General features: G+C 41.4%; 1 protein-coding gene across 2 annotated transcripts in view; it reads left to right on the top strand.

The window, feature by feature from the left end:
* The first annotated feature begins 730 nt into the window (after positions 1-730).
* The window catches only part of fbxl16 (F-box and leucine-rich repeat protein 16), a 34348-nt gene continuing 15865 nt past the window's right edge, over positions 731-19213 (top strand). Inside the window, exon 1 of one of the 2 annotated variants that reach the window (XM_047050543.1) lies at positions 731-762. Coding sequence is in view for 1 of the 2 variants with exons in the window: in XM_047050542.1 (XP_046906498.1) it covers positions 4741-4832 (92 nt within the window). In the remaining variant the exon portion in view is untranslated. Of the gene's footprint in view, positions 763-4485; positions 4833-19213 lie in introns of those variants that run through there. The other variant, XM_047050542.1, reaches the window with a different exon arrangement.

The following is a 19213-nucleotide window of genomic DNA, read 5'->3' as shown; positions in this document are numbered from 1 at the left end:
CAGGGTACTCGGGGCTCTGGAAGTCCGTTTGGCAATCCTGTGTACATGGGAAATTGTAATTAAGGGTAGCTCCTTTAAACACCGGCTATAGTAGGTGGCCTTTACTACGCTGTGTTTACCTCAGTAGCGGCCGGCCGGAAGTAGTTACATCTGTTTTGTAGAACCCGGAAGAATGTTGCGCATAACCCCTACTGGTATCCAGAGCCTCAACGCGAAAAAGTTAAACATATTGGCTAGCACTTTTTTAGCAAGGTTAGTTAGCCAAAACTCTAAAATCTTTGGCTATCTGTTGCGTGTGTGCAGTCTTTTTTAAGGTAGTCATAGCAACCCCAGGCATGGAAAATCCATCTTGGCACTCTGATACCGATCAACCAATGGGGTTAAGGTGACACCGTGACATACATTGATTGACAGCTTACCTCATTAGCTTAAGGACAAGGAAATACAGAAATAAATGTACACAGAAATAAATTAATACAGAAATAAATGTACACAGAAATAAATACAAAAATAAATAAATACAGAAATAAATGGCCATGTAAATAAATAAATACGTAATTAATATTTGTTCATACATTTATTTTCATATATTGATATTTTTTATGTATAAATACATTTATTTATACATTTCTTTATTCATTCATTTATTTTTATTTTTGGCAGGTTTGGTCCTCCATACGCATCATCATCAAGACCCCATGTATATGCCAAGATAACATCCAACAATTTCGCCAAATCTGACTGCAGCTTTGTATACCATAAGTAAGTACTGTTACCCTTTCCACCAAAGTGAACCGGGAGCTAGTTCGGAGCTGGTGCTAGAGCCAGTTCGGAGCTGGTTCAAGAACGGAGCTTACTAAGAACCGGTTTGCTTTTCCACAGGCGAGAGCCACCACAGAGCCACGTCATTACGTCACTGTATACGTCTCATATTTCCCAGCAACGCTAGCGCGGTAGCGCCAAACACAACATCAACAATGGCGGACGTTTGTTGCTGTTGTTGCTCATGGTTTTGCGAACCTACATCGGCATCCAAACACGGCGCATCCGACGTTCAACTCGCCATTTGTATAGACCAATTATTACCCTACGTCACACAACTGTCAAGCAGTCTCAACTGCGCATGTCGGTTGTAAAAGACGAACTTCTCCCCGGTCTATTACACTTAGAGTGTCGATCAGGTCATCATATATCTCTGGCCACTGGATTGCAGGGCTTGATATTAACTTTTTAAAGCTCTTGGCCTTAGGACAAATACATTTACGTTTCACTTATCTATGCACAAAATTCACTTGACCCCGATACCCTTAAATAGCCTGACCAAGTGATCGGCCAAAACTAGCCTGGCTAACGGAGGTCGCTTTCTCAGGCAAATGACGAATTAAACAGGCTTGGTTAAAGAAATCCGAGATGCTGGCTATCTTCATCAGGCTCGTTCGTATCTACATTAGGCAGTCCTCCCTGACGTTTCTGGTGTAAAATTGAGTGAATCACAACATTGTGCACACTACCAGTGAGCGAGTCTGATTGAGGCTAACGTCAAAACAGTGTAACGGGGACGCAGTCTCACTCATGGCCAGTTTGAACAAATCAGAAAAACAATCGGACCAGCTGGCTAAAAGCAGAATTCCCATATCTCTTGAAAGCTGTCCTTCTCGACTTTTAAAATGTAAAATTGACTGTAAAACTGTAAAATTATGAACTGTTAAATTATGAACTTAGTGACATGACGAAGACATGGTTGCCACTCGACTATGCGGTCTGTACCGGGCAACATTCCCACTCAAATTTCAAGACTTTCGTGACCCAAATCAAAATTCTGATGCGACAGGTCAATGGGTAATCGCTTTCTCTTTTAATGGCTGTCCTCCTCAACCTTTTTGGTATTTTTAAATTTAACTATTTGTATTATCCGTGTGGTCCTTTTGCGATAAAAAATTCTATCCTTTCCCGGTTTTCTGCAGCCACATTGCGCGCGCATCCCGAATGTTTACATTACAATCGAGAATAATAAAAGTCGGAGCAAATTTACAAATTAGCAGTTTCATCAATGAAATAAGCACATTTTCAGCAACTACACTGCCCACTTCTCGATACATTATCATTCAGATTTTGATTTACAAGTACCGTTTTGCTGAAATATGAAATGTAAAAACTTTGCAATGGCGGCCAAAGTGTTTTGTTGGTCACGGTAACCCCGCCCCAAGCGGTTTTTTGTTGGTTCGTACACTAGACCAGCTCCGAAGTGGTGCTCGTTGCGAACCACGTACGAACCACGTACAAACCACTTTTCCGGTTCCCAGTCTGTCGAAAGAGGAAGAAATGGTTCGCGATTAGGCACCGGCTCCGAACCGGCACCCAAAATGCGTTGGTGGAAAAGGGGTATGTGTCATTGTTGTTTGAGTTAAACAACTTGCTTAATTAATTAAATGTCTGTTAAATGTCAAATCCAACTATACATTTATAAAAGAGAGTTCCAATCAAATCTGAATTATTTTTAAACCTAGAGGTTTAAAAGACAACCTTTGCCTAAACTGACACGCACCAACTCAGAGAACTGAGTTTCAACATCCATTTACACATTTAGTCTCTATTTTTTACTGTACTCTTAAGGCATATTTTTTACTCTACTCTCAAGGCATAACTATGTTTAACTTAATGTCTGCACCTCTCTGTCACCAACTGTCTCTGGAGTGGGGGGTGGGGGCTACTAATAAAGTAAATTGTTAAAACTCAAACTTTAAGAAATTAGTAGCAATTCAGATGTAGAAACACAGTCTATTAATTCTAAATGTAGAATTTGATTAAAGTAACTCCTAGTGGACCATACTAGGCCACACTGAAGAACTCTGGCTTAAGTGAATTTGAATTTCTCATCAGCAATCATATGAATAATTTACACTGCTTAGATGCCAGGCTAAAGGCCGTTATATGGTACTCTGTACTTCACGATTACGGACACATGGGAAGGGCCTACACATATATGGAACGCCCTGAAACGCCCTTTCCGTCGTCTCCGGGGCCGTCGGAGAGCTGTCCCGTGCACCATTGAAATTCCTGTCGATCCGTCATGCCGTGCTGTACAGCGACGGATACCCCTTTGCCGTGATTGGTCCGCTACGACATCATTTCCAAACGACATCATTTCCGACTTCGACAGAAAGGCGTTTTCTCTAAGGTCGTCTTCTTGAAAGACGTCTGTGATGAGAACTTCTTGGAGAGAAAGTTTATTGTGAGCTAGTTTATGCTCTACTCTAGCGAATTCAGAAGCGTGAGTTTGTTGTCTGTGCACTGACTGCCACAGTTTAGTGACCTAAAGTAGTACATTGTAGTTTTGACTGTACATACAGTTTGTATGGATCTTTTTGTTTCCAATTATATCAGTCTTTTTGTTTATAATTTTTCACACTGGATTATCTACACTTGGTGGTGGATAAATGAATTCACAAAACCAGAGCCTTATGCCGTATCGTCTGTCACATGATCAAATAGAGACTTGCCATTGCATAACAACATACATATTACCCAGCAATCATCATTGCTAATCACAAAAATACCAAAGACAATAAGAACGTATTCATTTCATGGAATCGTTTTTTAATACTTTCTATAGTGTATATAAGATAAGCATATCATTTTGTTATAGAGTGCTACTATTTTCCCCACAAATAATACCTACCATGATAGAGATACATTTGCTCTTTCAGGTGGTTATATTGCATTAGACACAGTTTAATATATTATTATGTGACTGTACCTGTTACACTCATCGTCTGACTAGTGACAGCTGGTAGGAGGGTCACACGTGTGATGAGAGGTGGGAGATAAACAACGACGATTTCTAACTTACAAAGACGCAACAAAGCAACGTGTTTTCGACAAAAAAACACTTCTCCACCTACTGTTCTGGCGGTGAATTGTTTTCAGCACCCCTAGCCTTCGGAGAACCATAAAGGCAACAGAAATGCTCTGTCCGTCCTATCCGGCGGCCCGCCCGTCCGTAACGGAGTCTGAGTACCATACGGGCACCTTAAGGTTACACACACATTTTTAGTCTTGGTCTGTGGACCCCCTGAAGTAGCCCTGGCCACCCCATATATACAAGTCTGGTTCCGCCACTAAACAGAAGGTGTGTTGTTTTGTTTGAAGCGTTGATATGCCGGGCAGATTGAGACCTTTAGTTTATTAGTTAGTATATTATTGGCTTTCCGGACAATTTCATAAGAGCTGTTTCATTTAAAAAAACGAAAGTAAATAGAAAGTTCTACTCAACGGCCAATAAAACATAATCAACACAATTAATTTAAATAATAAGGAGAGTAATACAAACAATGGTGCAAATGTGCTACTTTAAATTATTGTGTGTACGATTTGTTAGTATTTCGGCCAGCGTCACAGCTTGGGTTGAAAGGGTATGCCAATTAAGAAAGGCGGTGTTAGGAGGCAAGGCTACTGCAGCTCCCTCTGATTTTTCTGTGTTCCGTTTTGCTGATGTAAGGTTGGCTGGTAAGGCCCATGCCGGCTTTTATTTATGTTTGCTCTTGCTGGCGAATCTTACATTGTTCAATTCGCTGACATTGTGGAAATGATGTGCGGATAAGGAAAGACCATGTTCCCAATTATACACACAGTAATTACAGTATTTCTCCTTTTATCGTCGCATTCAACGCTATAACCTAGTGTTATCAGACTCGCACTGCATCAATTTGACAACATCCTTTTCTCCGCCATTCCCCACGGATGCTGATGTCATGGCGATGCTGTAAATATAGAGCCCTGTTTCGTTTGGATACGAGGCGACACACTGGGAACCGTAGCGGTTTTGTTGAAAGGTAAGGTGTGCAATGCGGATTCAGACGATACTGGGCATCGCACGTCTTTTTTTTTTTTTTGCGGAGCGAGCATCCCTGCTTGCTAGAGCTGCTGCCCTGTCCGTGCTATTTGTATGTGATTATCGTTACCTACATGTTATAGACAAGCCTTTTGTCTCGGGCTATAGATGGGTCAACATCGTTAAAACCCCTGTGATTGTGTCATCACAATCATAACAATGCCGTGAATTGAGACAATTTAACTGAACTGTCATACGTTTGCCCATAGGCCAGATTGCCACAATCATGACAGAATAGTAGGCTATTAGCCTACTGGAGTTAAGTGTATTGTGTGCGTCTGTTTTCAAAATGTTCTCGTATCTTATTATCAACATAAGGGTATCCAGCTTTGTTCCTGGGAAAATAACCAGACTAGACCAAGTGGCCTGTTAGTTGCTAATGTAGATTACAGCAGCCTAAATAATTACATAATAGCAGTGATGGTTCCTTTGCTAGCACAAATCAGTCGACTAAAAGCTATTGCAGTATTTGAACAATACTGTAGCTTTAAGGGGGTGTCGCACAGTAAAACGATAATATCTAAACGCAAAATGCAATGTCCTCATGGGTTGTTTACTGTAGTAGGCTACTTAAACAATGGCTTGTCGAAAACAACGTTGTAGGAGAGGGAAAAGCGTATGCTGGCTGCTAGTTGCAGCTCCAGCCTAATTTAAGGTGACCAGATTTCTGAGACAAATTCCGGGGACATTTTCAGTTCAGACACGTAAACACCTCCAAAACAAATACTGTATTTATCTTTGTAAACGATAAACGGGGACACTGACAAGGACTGGACCCTCAAAGTAGTGTTGCGCCAGTTGGCGTTCTAGAATTTAGTAGGAATATTGCTCTCTGCTCTTTATTATCACCAGCACCTTTTCTAACCGACAGTTCGTATAGCGGTCAAAGTAGCCAACATTCACAATCAGGGTGAACACTCAAAACCCTCCAAACCACAGACCATCACATTACACACATCAAAACAGAACGACCACAACAATAGAACTCCTTTACAATGCTTATCTAACTAAGCTAAAACCTTATAGACAAGTTTTTGAGCCGTTTCCGCTCTACTTCCTGAACTGCTCCCCTATGCAATCAACTTCCGTTCTGGAGGGCTGTTTTTGTTTGTTTTGCTAGCTAGCTCCGTTGTGCCGACAAAGCACTGATATCGCAGTGACAAAGAGGATATACAATTTACAACATGAAGAAAAGTGGTTTGGGAACGACGTGTGCGGTAGTTGGTTGCAAACACTTGAGAAAGCACCTGAACGAGTGGTTAGATAGTGTACTACCACCAGTTTTAAAATCCAGAATCGCCTCTAGAATCGCCTCTAGTCTGTTAGTTATACTACAGTAGTATGCTTATTGTTTGTAGGCTTAACACATTTTGTTCGTGTTCCTTTGTCCTATTGTTGTACTGGATTTAATAATTATACATTGATATGTGGAGTTAATAATTCAAACCTTTCAAAGTGCCTATACACACATCTGTATAAGCCCGGTGTTACGTCCCAACTGGTTCCCAATTTAACTGGTTCCCCAGCTATGCGTGCACCTATCAGTCTGCCTCTATCACCAGATTCGTCACAAATTCACAAACATATTACTGGCGATTTTCAAGTCGGATCTCATATTTGCTGCGGCAAATATGAAAGTAGGCCTATGGGCTAGGTGCGCACTACATTAGATTACCATTCGCAACAAAATAAATGAAGACAAAATAAAACATTTGCAGGCTTGCATCAAGTGGGGTTCGATCGCACTAGAACAAAAATACATACACACGAAAGTACGTTAATTTACACCGCAAGCTATACCAGCCAAGCCCCCACCCCTCGCCTCTCGGCTTGAGGCAACAGCCCCGGTGGGTGTAGGTGGTATTGCATTTCCGATTTTCTACCCGACTCGTCCGGTCGTTTTTATTCTATTAACTCCAGTCAACATATCTAAAACTATCTCCCCCAATAATTTTGGTTTGATTCTCGAACCTGGCTCATACTACTAGCTTTTTCATAGAATAATTTTTCCTGATTTTTGCTAAGTTTGAAACCAATCCGAAATGGGTAAGCTAGCAGCCCATTTATTTGCTTACGTCAAGAAAAGTTGCCTGGAAACGTGTTCGCGGATACGAACAGGGGACGCGCACAAAAGGGAACATCAGCAAATCGCTGATTTACCTGAGCTGAATGAGAACAAGGAGAAAGGGCTTGATAATCTACAGTTGCCTGTCTTTATTGTAGCACGTTTTACAAATGGTTGCACACATACATGACGGTTGTTTGTAGAGTTTATGTCCGTTATTTTAAAGCAGATTTAACCATTTCGTAATGAACAAATTATTATGCTCACGGCATGACAAACGTAATTATAGCATCATATAATTAGTTGTAATATCGTGGCATGTTACGGCGTCATTATTGATTGTTGACATGTTATTCTGGAGCAAAGACGAATATGAATAATATGTCTGATAGCCACAATTTGGTCGTTATATTGTTAAATTTGTCAAAACTACAACGATGGCATTAACAATAAGCTAGTAATAGTAAACAACACTCATCATCATTATAATAGTAACATAGGTAGGCTATACAGGCTTAATTTAGCTTGCTTTGCAAAGCTAGAACAACGACAGAGCCAGATATATAAGTTTACAGTTTATTTATCCAACACAATACAGCAGTCAAACTATAAACACGAAGCAAAAAGAACAACGTATAGGCCCTGCACGTATAATACTACAGTACTAATGGTATTGATCTTCGTAACGTTTACATGCATCTGCTTCTTGATCGGGCTTGTACCACATTCTGACAGTTTTCTGCTATGCCTTAGCTCCAGCTCACAAGCTCGCGAGTGGTTGTCGCAAAGTATGACGTATACAGCTAGTTGCAAGCATGCATGGGTTTCGGAACTAGGTTGGAAGCTATCAGTAACAGGGCAGTCATTTGGAAATCATTGGGAACCTATGAAATATGAAATTAGAAAATTAGCCATTGTAACTGGGAAAAAGTTGGCAGAAAATAAAAGGAAAAAATAATTTGAAATCATAAAAAATATTATGGATTATTCCCCAAAAACTAATCTATTACATCAGGAATCTGTGCACTTATCATCTTTACAAACTCAACTAAATGACATTTATGAAGACAAAGCTAAAGGAGCATTTATTAGATCCAGGCGAAAATGGATGGAGGCAGGTGAAAAAAATACCAGATACTTTTTCGATTTAGAAAAGAGAACTGGCGAGTTGGCGTCTACCTCTAAACTCATGATTGATGATACCCTCTGTGATGACCCAAAGAAAATCTCTGACTTTGTTGGGATTTTTTATGAAAAGTTGTATACATCTTCCCAACTCCTTTCAAATATGGATCCTTTTATTAGCAAAATAAAAAATGCCAGAAGGATAGATGATGGCTTTAAAAATATATGTGAAAAGGATATTACACTAAAAGAGGTACAAGACTGTATTAAGAATCTAAAAGAGAATAAATCTCCTGGTAATGATGGTCTAACTTGTGAATTCTATAAATCCTTTAGTGATCTTTTAGCACCCTTCATTCTGCAGGTGTTTAAAGAATCGATGATTAAAGGGGAACTTACTACCTCAATGAAGCAGAGTTTAATTGTATTAATTCCAAAACCAAATAAGGACAACTTGTATATCGATAATTGGAGACCAATTAGCCTTTTAAATAATGATGCTAAATTATTTGCTCATATATTTGCTAAGAGAATAAAAACAGGTTTAGATTCTATTATTGATGAGGAACAATCTGGGTTCATGCAGGGGCGACATATCTGTAATAATATCAGACTTATTCTAGATATTATAGATTATAGTGATCTAATACCGGATGATAGCTTTATCTTTTTTATTGATTTTTTTAAAGGTTTTGACATGATAGAACACCAATTTATTATGAAAAGCTTGTCTTTTTTTGGTTTTGGTACATACTTTCAGAATGCAATTCAAACCCTTTATAAAGATTGCTCTAGCTCGGTCAAACTCTCTAACGGAAAGTCACAGAGGTTTTCTATAAATCGTGGCATTAGACAAGGTTGTCCAATCTCTCCATGTTTGTTTTTGCTGGCGATGCAGATTATGGCTCTTCACGTTAAGAACTCCAACTTTGTCGGTATAAAATTTAGCGATAAGGAACTGAAACTGTGTCAATTGGCAGATGACACTGCGTTATTCATTAGTTGTGAGGAAGAGATTACTAAGGCTATTGAATGTGTTGAGGAATTCTCTGCTGCATCTGGTCTGGTTATGAATGTTAATAAATCGGCACTATTCCCAATTAAAGAATGCAATCATTTACAGATAGCAAACATTCCTGTCAAAACAGAGGTCACATATTTGGGGGTTAACATATGTAAGGATGAGAAACAAAGATGCCATTTAAATTTTGATTGTAAGATAGAAAAAATTAAGAAAAGATTTAATCTATGGTTGTTAAGAGACTTGTCATTGTATGGTAGAGTGTTATTGTCAAAAGCTGAAGGTATCTCAAGATCTGTCTACGTTTTACTTTCTCTAGATATGCCTCAAACAATCATTAAGGAAATTGACAAGTTACTGTATAACTTTGTATGGAGAAATAAAACACATTACCTCAGTAAAGCAGTTATAAGAAACACTATTGAACAAGGTGGCTTAGCTGTCTTAGATATGAATACGCTAAATAATACTTTTAAAATAAATTGGATCATTAGATATCTTAAGAATCAAAACAGCATATGGCACATCTTCCCAAAATGTATATTTAAAACAATTGGTGGTCTGAAATTCCTTTTGAAATGTAACTTTGATACTACTAAAATCCCCATTAAACTATCCAACTTTCATAAACAAGCACTGTTGGCTTGGTCTCTGGCCTACAAACATAACTTCTCACCTCACAAATATATGATTTGGAATAATAAGGATATTAAATACAAAAATAAATCATTATTTTTACCCAACTGGTTTGATAACAATATCATTTATGTTTTTCAACTGTTAGATGCCAATAACATATTACTTTCTTATAAAGATTTTCTGGACAAATTCAAATTACCTGTAACTCCTAAAGAATATGCTATTGGGTTTGATGCGATACCACTTGGTGTTTTAGCGCTTCTCAGAAATGTTTCACCTACACAATACTCCACGTATGCCACATCTGACATATTTTTAGGTAAGTTTAATATTATGAAAGAAAGGTGTTGTAATAGATATATTCGGAATTTAGTGTGTGCATCATCCCTTTTGAATTCAAGATTTTATTGGGCTTCTGTTTTTGAAGATGTAGACTGGTCGAAAGTTTGGAAGATTTCTAACAAATTTTGCATTACCAACAAAGTTAAAGAAGTGTCCTTTAAAATTGTACACAAGATATATCCAGTGACACACCTTTTGAATAAGAGATTTAAACTGAATATTGATCCTAAATGTGTTTTTTGTGCTACTGAGGATGAAACTATCATTCATTTGTTTTGCAATTGTATTTATACTACATCCTTTTGGTCTGCTTTGGTTCGTCATATTCATAACATAACAGGTCATGTAATAACAATTAATAGCTTTGATATTATTTTTTATTTTATGAATCCAGATGTTGATTCGGATTGTATTTATTTTAGCCAACTACTGATTTTGATGGGTCAATTTCATATTCATAAATGTAAGTGGTCATTGTCAAAGCCAAATTTCACACACTTTATTAATGACTTTAACATGTACACTATGTCTTTATGCAACATTTTAAATACAAAGGCAGGGAAAACATGTGCTATCCTGAAGAAATATAACTTACTTTGACTTAATTATGCATTATCTGGCATTTATTTTTATTTTTGTATCTTCTTTGTTATGAAAGTGGCTAATTATTTGTTGTATTTTTTCTTGCATAATAAAACAATTTAAAAAAAGAGTTTCGGAACTAGGAATAAGCTTCTGCGCAAGACTGGACGAGTCGGTCTGGAAAGATGGCGCGGTCCATTTAGCGCTCTCGCTTGCCTCACTGCGCCACTGAGCACTTTTCATAGAAATGAATGGGGTCGCCATCTTGGAAGACAGAAGTAGCTGTCTCTAGTTATATTAACTCTATGATACCAGCTCTGAAAAGTCAGAGAAATGGTTACGTATTTGTTAACTATGTTGGCCCTCAGGTAACGTTTTGATTTGGCTTCTTTTAAATCAACTGGTTCCCATAGACACTACTCAAATGTAGGCTACTAATCACTCAAAATGTGGTGTCATTAAGGGTCTGTGATATCGTGGTTAATATGGCTATTACCTAGAGACAACTCCAAATAGCCTCTGTGATGAGTAGCCTACATTCGGGTAGTGTCTACTACGGTAACTAGTTGATTCAGAAGAACCAAAACAACATGTTTCCTGAAGGCCAACGTTGTTATACACCTTGTGACTATAATTGTCTTGTGCCTCAGTAGCTCGCCGTGTAATGCAACGAATGTCAACTATGACTGGTTTTTGTTCGTGGAATCGAATCCCACTCGAAAACCCATTGGTGTTTCAAAACCCATTGACACTGTATGACTATGTTTAGCTTGTGTTCTGCTCCTCTCTCTTACCAACCGTCTCTGGAGGAGGGGATCCCTCTCTGAATTGCTCCTCCCAAGGTTTCTTCCATTTTTTCTCCCGGTGGGAGTTTTTCCTTGTCTTCCTTGAGGGTTTAGGTTGGTTGAGGGGCAGTTCTATGGGCGCATGTGAAGCCCTCTGTGACATGCTTGCGTGTAAAAAGGGCTATACAAATAAATTTGATTTGATTCGAATCTTTTATTTTCTTAGCTTCCATTTATTATGGTGTGAATGGCTGTAATGTAGTGCTCACTACATTTGTTCAGAATATACAAAAATGAAATGAATTGATTTGAAAAGATATAGTGAAGAAACGCTCAGCCATAGGCTACACAAATCGCATAGAAACGAATGTTTCCATGTTGGGTTAGCCTACTCGTATTTTGATTGTATTGTCTGGGTTAGCAGCGACGTTATGAATTTTTTAAATGTGGTGTCAGAAGGAGCTTTGATGTCGTGGTAAATACGGCTATTGCCTCCAAACATCCCCAAATACGTAATTAGTAGCCTACATTCGGGTAGTGTCTATGGGAACCAGTTGATTCAGAAAAAGCCAAATCAAAATGTTACCTGAGGGCCAACGTAGTTAACAAATACGTAACCATTTCGCTGACTTTTCAGAGCTGGTATAGCTCGCGGTGTAATTCAACGTCTACTTTCGTGTGTATATATTTATGCTCTAGTGCGATTGAATCCCACTTCATGCGAGCCTGCAAATGTTTTATTTTGTCTCCATTTATTTTGTCGCGAATGGTAGTCTAATGTAATGCGCACGTAGCCCATAGGCCTACTTTCATATTTGCCGCAGCAAATATGAGATCCGGCTTGAAAATCGCCAGTAATATGAGATCCGACTTGAAAATCGCCAGTAATATGTTTGTGAATTTGTGACGAATCTGGTGATAGAGGCAGACTGATAGGTGCATGCACAGCTGGGGAACCAGTTAAATTGGGAACCAGTTGGGACGTAACACCGGCATGAGGTGTGTAGCCAACCGGTACTTGCAGTCATAACCTAACCTGACGTTGTGATACTCATAATTCTAGTCAGAATATGAGTCTGAGAACTCTCCGTTGGGCTTTGACTACGGGGCGTGTTTCAAACGAGCCTGGAAAACAAATGCCTCTTCGCTCAATTGGATAGACCTACAACCAATCAGAGCAACGTAATATGTTGTTTGTTGAAAACAAATTCAACCCAAGCGCTCATAAGTGACATTGTTGATTACGTTACTGTTGATCATCTGTCCATCATCGTATAAAGCCCGCCCTGGCAATTTCATTGGTCCGCCCAGATTCAGTTTTTCTGTAGTTGGTCCCCAATACGAGACCCTCCAGACCCAACTTCCCGACCAAATTTTTTTGGGGGCGGGGAGAAGTTGGGCTGGCAGCCAGGCTAGTCATAACCGGGTTCATAGGAAGAGTAGATAGATACGTAGGCACTTCAGGCAGTGACAAGCCACATAAGTAAGGATAACAGTGTACTGCCTGTCTTGTCCTTCTGAAGTTGTTAAATTTAATAGGCTGAACATCAACATGTAACATCAAGCATAGCCTAGAAATTCCAAACGTATTAGCTTTCAATTTTACGTATGCTTAGGCTACTTTGACCGTGTCCTGGTAATAAATAAAGAACATTATGCTACATGTTTTGCCAGGATAACTGGCAAGACCATTGAATGATCATGATGTTCCTGTGTGTTTATTCCTTTGACAACAACGCGATCAGTCAACCGACTATAACAGTTTTTAACAGCTACGAATTTATAGAAGAACTTCTGTCTGATAGGTATGGCATCCTTAAGAAAAATAATTAGCCTACATTTTCCTGAGAGATTGAAGAGCTAGACAACAAATGTTCTAATTAATCACTGACTAAAGTAATCTTCTGACATTGCCTTTGCTCCATGTTAAAAGCTCCAAAATGTTTTATAACTATAAATCTACTCTAAAATGTATGGCGACGACGTTATCCACAAGTACATGCGACAACGTTGGCAACTTATCCAGTGGTAAATGTCAAACGACAATTATGTCAAAGTAGTTGAACCGCGATCCCAAGCTAGCATAGACATTGCTGTGTTTACACCGGAAGACGCTGTGCAAACCACCTTCGGCAGGAAATGAAGTGCATATGTGTAGAGTTATGGCGGCCCCCTGGTTTTGGAGCGTAAATCAGAATGTTTGTAAACAAAGGTTGCCAAGACACTTCCGGGTGGATAACTGTCATCCTGTCAACAGCAGTTAGTATGGTTGCATAGCATAGTAGTTCATAGTAGTTCATTTAAAAGATTAGATCGAAAAGATTAACGTCATGCCGAAATCTTGTTGTGTTTGGGGATGTAATGTCAAATGTACCCAGGCATGTAAAGGATAAGGCTTTTTCCGTTTTGCCAGGGTTAAATCGAAATCGAACCTACAGAACGTGAGGATGTAAGCACAGATCCAGCTATAGTAGCCTAGTCTACGTTTACCGGGCGGTCTCGCTGCATCTAACGGTAGGCTACCAATGGACAGGCTGGCAACCAACCACTCATGACCGGATTTAAGGAAGACATTTCCTATTTCCGATTTATTTATAAATCGTTTTTGTTGGGTTGCTGTTGGGTAGCATAACGTTGGGTAGCATATTGTGCAAGCTTGGTAGCGTGAGAGTACTAGTCCAGTTGATGTAAATAAACAAACCACACACAGTGGGGTGATCTGGCTGGAGTTTTTCATTTAGTGGCAATTAAATTTCAGGCCTAGGGCCTAGACCTCAGGTCAAACTACAAACATCATAACACACTCAAGGCTCTAATAGGTGTCAAGCCCTATGGCTCAATATAATTTGTTTCCAAAATGTGGGGAGGAAGAATATATCAGACAAGGAGATCAGACGTCTGACTTGTACACTAACATCAATTCAGATCAGGTTATGGCAGACAGGGTTTTTTTGATTGTTGAAGAACTGGCCAAATGTGGTGCCAAACTGGTCATGCCTTCATTCCTTAAGGGGAGAAGGCAGCTAAAATTTAGCTTGGCCAAACACTTATAAAATGGCCATGAAAGCAAAATACAAATATTTCATTGTTTACAGTAATTTGTACAGTACACACACAGTATACACAGTATTTACAGCAAGTACAGTACAGACAGTATTTACAGTAAACACAGTATTTACAGTCATTTGTATTGTATTATTTATAGATATATGTATATTTAGGAGGTTTACTTATTTAAGCCACCAGGTGGTGATCAGTTGACAGCTCCGCCAACTGAGCCAACTCCCACCTCCGGGAGAGCTTCGATCATGTCTCGGGGGGGGCCGGGGACATTGAGTCCGAATGGGCCATGTTCCGGGCCTCCATTGTTGAAGCGGCTGACCGGAGCTGCGGCCGCAGGGCGGTCGGTGCATGTCGCGGCGGTAACCCTCGGACCCGGTGCTGGACTCCGGAGGTGAGGGATGCCGTCAAGCTGAAGAAGGAGGCCTATCGAACTTTATTGGCTGGTAGGACTCCAGAGGCAGCTGATGTGTACCGGCAGGCCAAGCGGAACGCGGCTTTGGCGGTCGCGGAGGCAAAAACCCGGGCATGGGAGGAGTTCGGCGAGGCCATGGAGAATGACTTTCGAACGGCTTCAAAAAGGTTCTGGACCACCATCCGGCGGCTCAGGAGGGGGAAGCAGTGCTCTGTCAACACTGTTATACGGTGGGGATGGTGCGCTGCTGACCTCGACGGGGGACGTCCTGGATCGGTGGAAGGAATACTTCGAAGACCTCCTTAATTCCACCAACACGCTTTCCGACGTGGAGTCTGGGGACATCGGGGGGGGCCCTTCTATCTCTGGGGCTGAGGTCGCCGAGATGGTTGAAAAGCTCCGCGGTGGCAGGGCCCCTGGGGTGGATGAGGTCTGCCCGGAGTTCCTTAAGGCTCTGGATGTTGTAGGGCTGTCTTGGTTGACACGACTCTGCAACATCGCGTGGACATCTGGGACAGTGCCTCTGGACTGGCAGACCGGGGTGGTGGTTCCCCTCTTTAAAAAGGGGACCGGAGGGTGTGCTCCAACTTTAGGGGATCACACTCCTCAGCCTCCCTGGGAAAGTCTATTCAGGGGTCCTGGAGAGGAGGGTCCGTCGGATTGTCGAACCTCGGATTCAGGAGGAGCAATGTGGTTTTCGTCCTGGCCGTGGAACAGTGGACCAGCTTTATACCCTCCGCGGAGTCCTGGAGGGTACATGGGAGTTCGCCCAACCAGTCTACACATGTTTTGTGGATTTGGAAAAGGCGTTCGACCGTGTCCCTCGGGGGCTCATGTGGGGGGTGCTCCGAGAGTACGGGGTACCGGATTTCCTGATCGGGGCTGTCCGGTCCCTGTACGACCGGTGCCAGAGTTTGGTCCGCATTGCCGGTAGTAAGTCAAACTTGTTTCCGGTGAGGGTTGGACTCTGCCAGGGCTGCCCTATGTCACCGATTCTGTTCATTACCTATATGGACAGAATTTCTAGGCGCAGCCAGGGTGTTGAGGGGGTCCGGTTTGGTGACCTCAGGATCGGGTCGCTGCTTTTTGCGGATGATGTGGTCCTGTTGGCTTCATCGGGCCGTGACCTTCAGCTCTCACTGGAGCGGTTCGCAACTGAATGTGAAGCGGCTGGGATGCGAATCAGCACCTCCAAATCTGAGACCATGGTAATCGACCGGAAAAGGGTGGAGTGCCATCTCCGGGTCGGGGAGGAGATCCTGAACCAAGCGGAGGAGTTCAAGTATCTCGGGGTCTTGTTCACGAGTGAGGGAAGAATGGAGCGCGAGGTCGACAGGCGGATCGGTGCGGCGTCCGCAGTGATGCGGGCTCTGCATCGGTCCGTCGTGGTGAAGAAGGAGCTGAGTCGAAAGGCGAAGCTCTCTATTTACCAGTCGATCTACGTTCCTACCCTCACCTATGGTCACGAACTATGGGTAGTGACCGAAAGAACGAGATCGCGAATACAAGCGGCCGAAATGAGCTTTCTCCGCAGGGTGTCCGGGCTCTCCCTTAGAGATAGGGTGAGAAGCTCGGTCATCCGGGAGGGGCTCAGAGTAGAACCGCTGCTCCTCCGCGTCGAGAGGAGCCAGCTGAGGTGGCTCGGGCATCTGATTAGGATGCCTCCTGGACGCCTCCCTGGTGAGGTGTTCCGGGCACGTCCCACTGGGAAGAGGCCCCGGGGAAGACCCAGGACACGCTGGAGGGACTATGTCTCTCGGCTGGCCTGGGAACGCCTTGGGGTCCCCCAGGAAGAGCTGGCGGAAGTGGCCGGGGGGAGGGAAGTCTGGGCCTCCCTGCTTAGGTCGCTGCCCCCGCGACCCGATCCCCGGACAAGCGGCAGATGACGACGACGACGACGACTTATTTAAGCTTAGCAAAGATGTAATTTATGTTCTGTGTACTTATGTTAGGCCTATGTAAATGCTAGGTGCTTGCGTTGTCTTAAGAATGTGCATCGGACAATAAAAGACTTGAACTTAAACTATATGAAAACAATATACATATATGCTATATACAGACGTATACCTACTATATGAAACAATCATTATTTAACTGATAAGACATCTTAATGTTTGCTTTATCCAACATTTACCTTTCTACTGTCAACTCTGCTTGCTCATCGATCCACAAATATTCAAAACTGCTCATCATTACAATGATAAAGTTTCCATAGTCAATAAGATAGATAGGTAGGTACTTTATTAACCGCAGAAGGAAAATTATTGTGTCCAGACAGATAGCTAGAAAGCTCACGCAGTCCAGAAAATCTTCAATCGTTAACTTGGATATTGTAGCTACAGCAGTAGCTAGCGATCTCAGTCACTACGAGTTTGATACACCGTTACAATATTATTTTTATTCGCTAACAATATCAACAGCAACGACATCGGGAACGTCTCGTTTTTCAGTTCATAATCATGAAACGTGTTATAATCATAATAATCATAAAACGTGTTTGTGGTTAAATGACATGGAAAATCCTGTTGGCTTCAATGGCTTGTTAAGGTTGACTATCGCCAGCCGAGATCGACGTTATCCACCCGGAAGTAAGATTTTTGTTGTGACGTCAGGCTGAAATATTCTATACCAGAGCCTGTTTAAGGAGAGCCTGTTTAAGGAGAGCCTGCCCACTCCCTATTAAGCCCCATTGTACCGAATTTTGTTGCAGTTCCACCAGAGTTCCACTGGGAGTGATCGCGGTCAAGTGCAAAATGAATGGGACTCTATGGAGCTAAACGGCTAAAGTTGTCTCTTTCGCCTGATTGTCGTTGATAAATCTCAGATTTGATGGTAGTTTTTGCATGTTCAACATGGATTACAGGTCAAAAGTTGAATGAACAAGTACTTATGTCCTTTCGATTTCTTACTGGATAAGTTGTTGTTGCACATAACACGCTAGCATTCTGCTAACGAATGCTGATTGGTTAGTGAAGGACTGACTACGACCAGAGATCCCGCTTGATGGCATCCAAAGCAGAACCAGAATGTCAGTGCATTAGCAACATTAGCAACAACATTAGCAACCCAAAATTATTTTAGCATGTGTATTGACAGGGAGAGCCAAACCTGTCAGCTGTGTTGTCGATGCCTTGAGAGAAAAGTGGAAGTAACCAGAGCTTGCCGTCAAGCAGTAGCTCTGGTCGTACGATGTGTACGACGTCAATGACATTTTCAAAGGCTTTTTAGAACGGAAAGGCGACTTTAAAAAATCTAACACCCAGCGGTGTGTATATTTTTTGCCCCCCTTTCGAATTCAGAATTCAAATTACTAGACAAAAAATTATGTCCTGAGAAAAGTGGATTTTGAGGGGTATAGCTCCATAGACCTCCATTCATTCTGCACTCGACCGTTAGCGCCCTCATATGGAACTTGAGTGGAACTGCAACCAGAACCCGGAAGTTTCCCGAGAGTGGGAGTTCTCCCTTTATTAGACATTCTCTGGTCGCTACAGTAGTTTATCATACCCTTGTTCTCATAAATCGCAAAAGGAATGTCAAAACAAAGTTTTCTACTTAAAACTGATCACAAGTGGCTGAAATGAAGATTAGTAAAGGTAAAAACCTTTATCCAAATAATAAGAACCAATATCAGTGATAAGAACTTTGTTGATGCACAAGCGTCCTTGCAGCAGGCCTAACCTCTGTGATTGGCTGATAAGTGACTGGTCTGCACAGATGGGTGACAGGTGTAGGTTTTTCCATTATAGATTAGTAAAGGTAACAACCTTTTGCAAGATTGTTCTGCCCGTAATGTGTTCTTAAGTAACTTTAACCTTGAAGTGTTTGTATGCTCATCTGACGTGAGCACCTTGTCATTTAATGACAAGTTGCCAACAACCTCTAAGGAGCAACCCAGTCTAGTGAAACTGAAATGTCATAGTACTCGTTAGTTAACTAGGATCTGTAATGTTAGTTGTTAGGAAGTACAGCTGCGGCTGACACCTGCCAGATACATTGTTGACACGCACATTGTTACAAATTGTACATACATATTATCTATATAATAATTATAGGTTAAATAATATATGACATAGATGATAAGCAATGATACTTATAACACCGTTCGTCAACCGCCTATCACAATGCAATCTTGTCTTGTACTCGATTAGTCAGAGCTAGCTGGCTGAATGAATGAATAAAAGGACACAATCTGTCGCGCTGCATATTTAATAGCCAATCAAAATACTACAAAGACGGGCATTCTAGAACATCTTTGTGCTCTGAGCTCAATTGCCGCCTTGGCTGC

The sequence above is a fragment of the Hypomesus transpacificus genome, unplaced genomic scaffold, assembly GCF_021917145.1.
Source record: "Hypomesus transpacificus isolate Combined female unplaced genomic scaffold, fHypTra1 scaffold_118, whole genome shotgun sequence".
Taxonomy (NCBI): domain Eukaryota; kingdom Metazoa; phylum Chordata; class Actinopteri; order Osmeriformes; family Osmeridae; genus Hypomesus; species Hypomesus transpacificus.
This window is presented reverse-complemented; position numbering and strand designations above follow the sequence as displayed.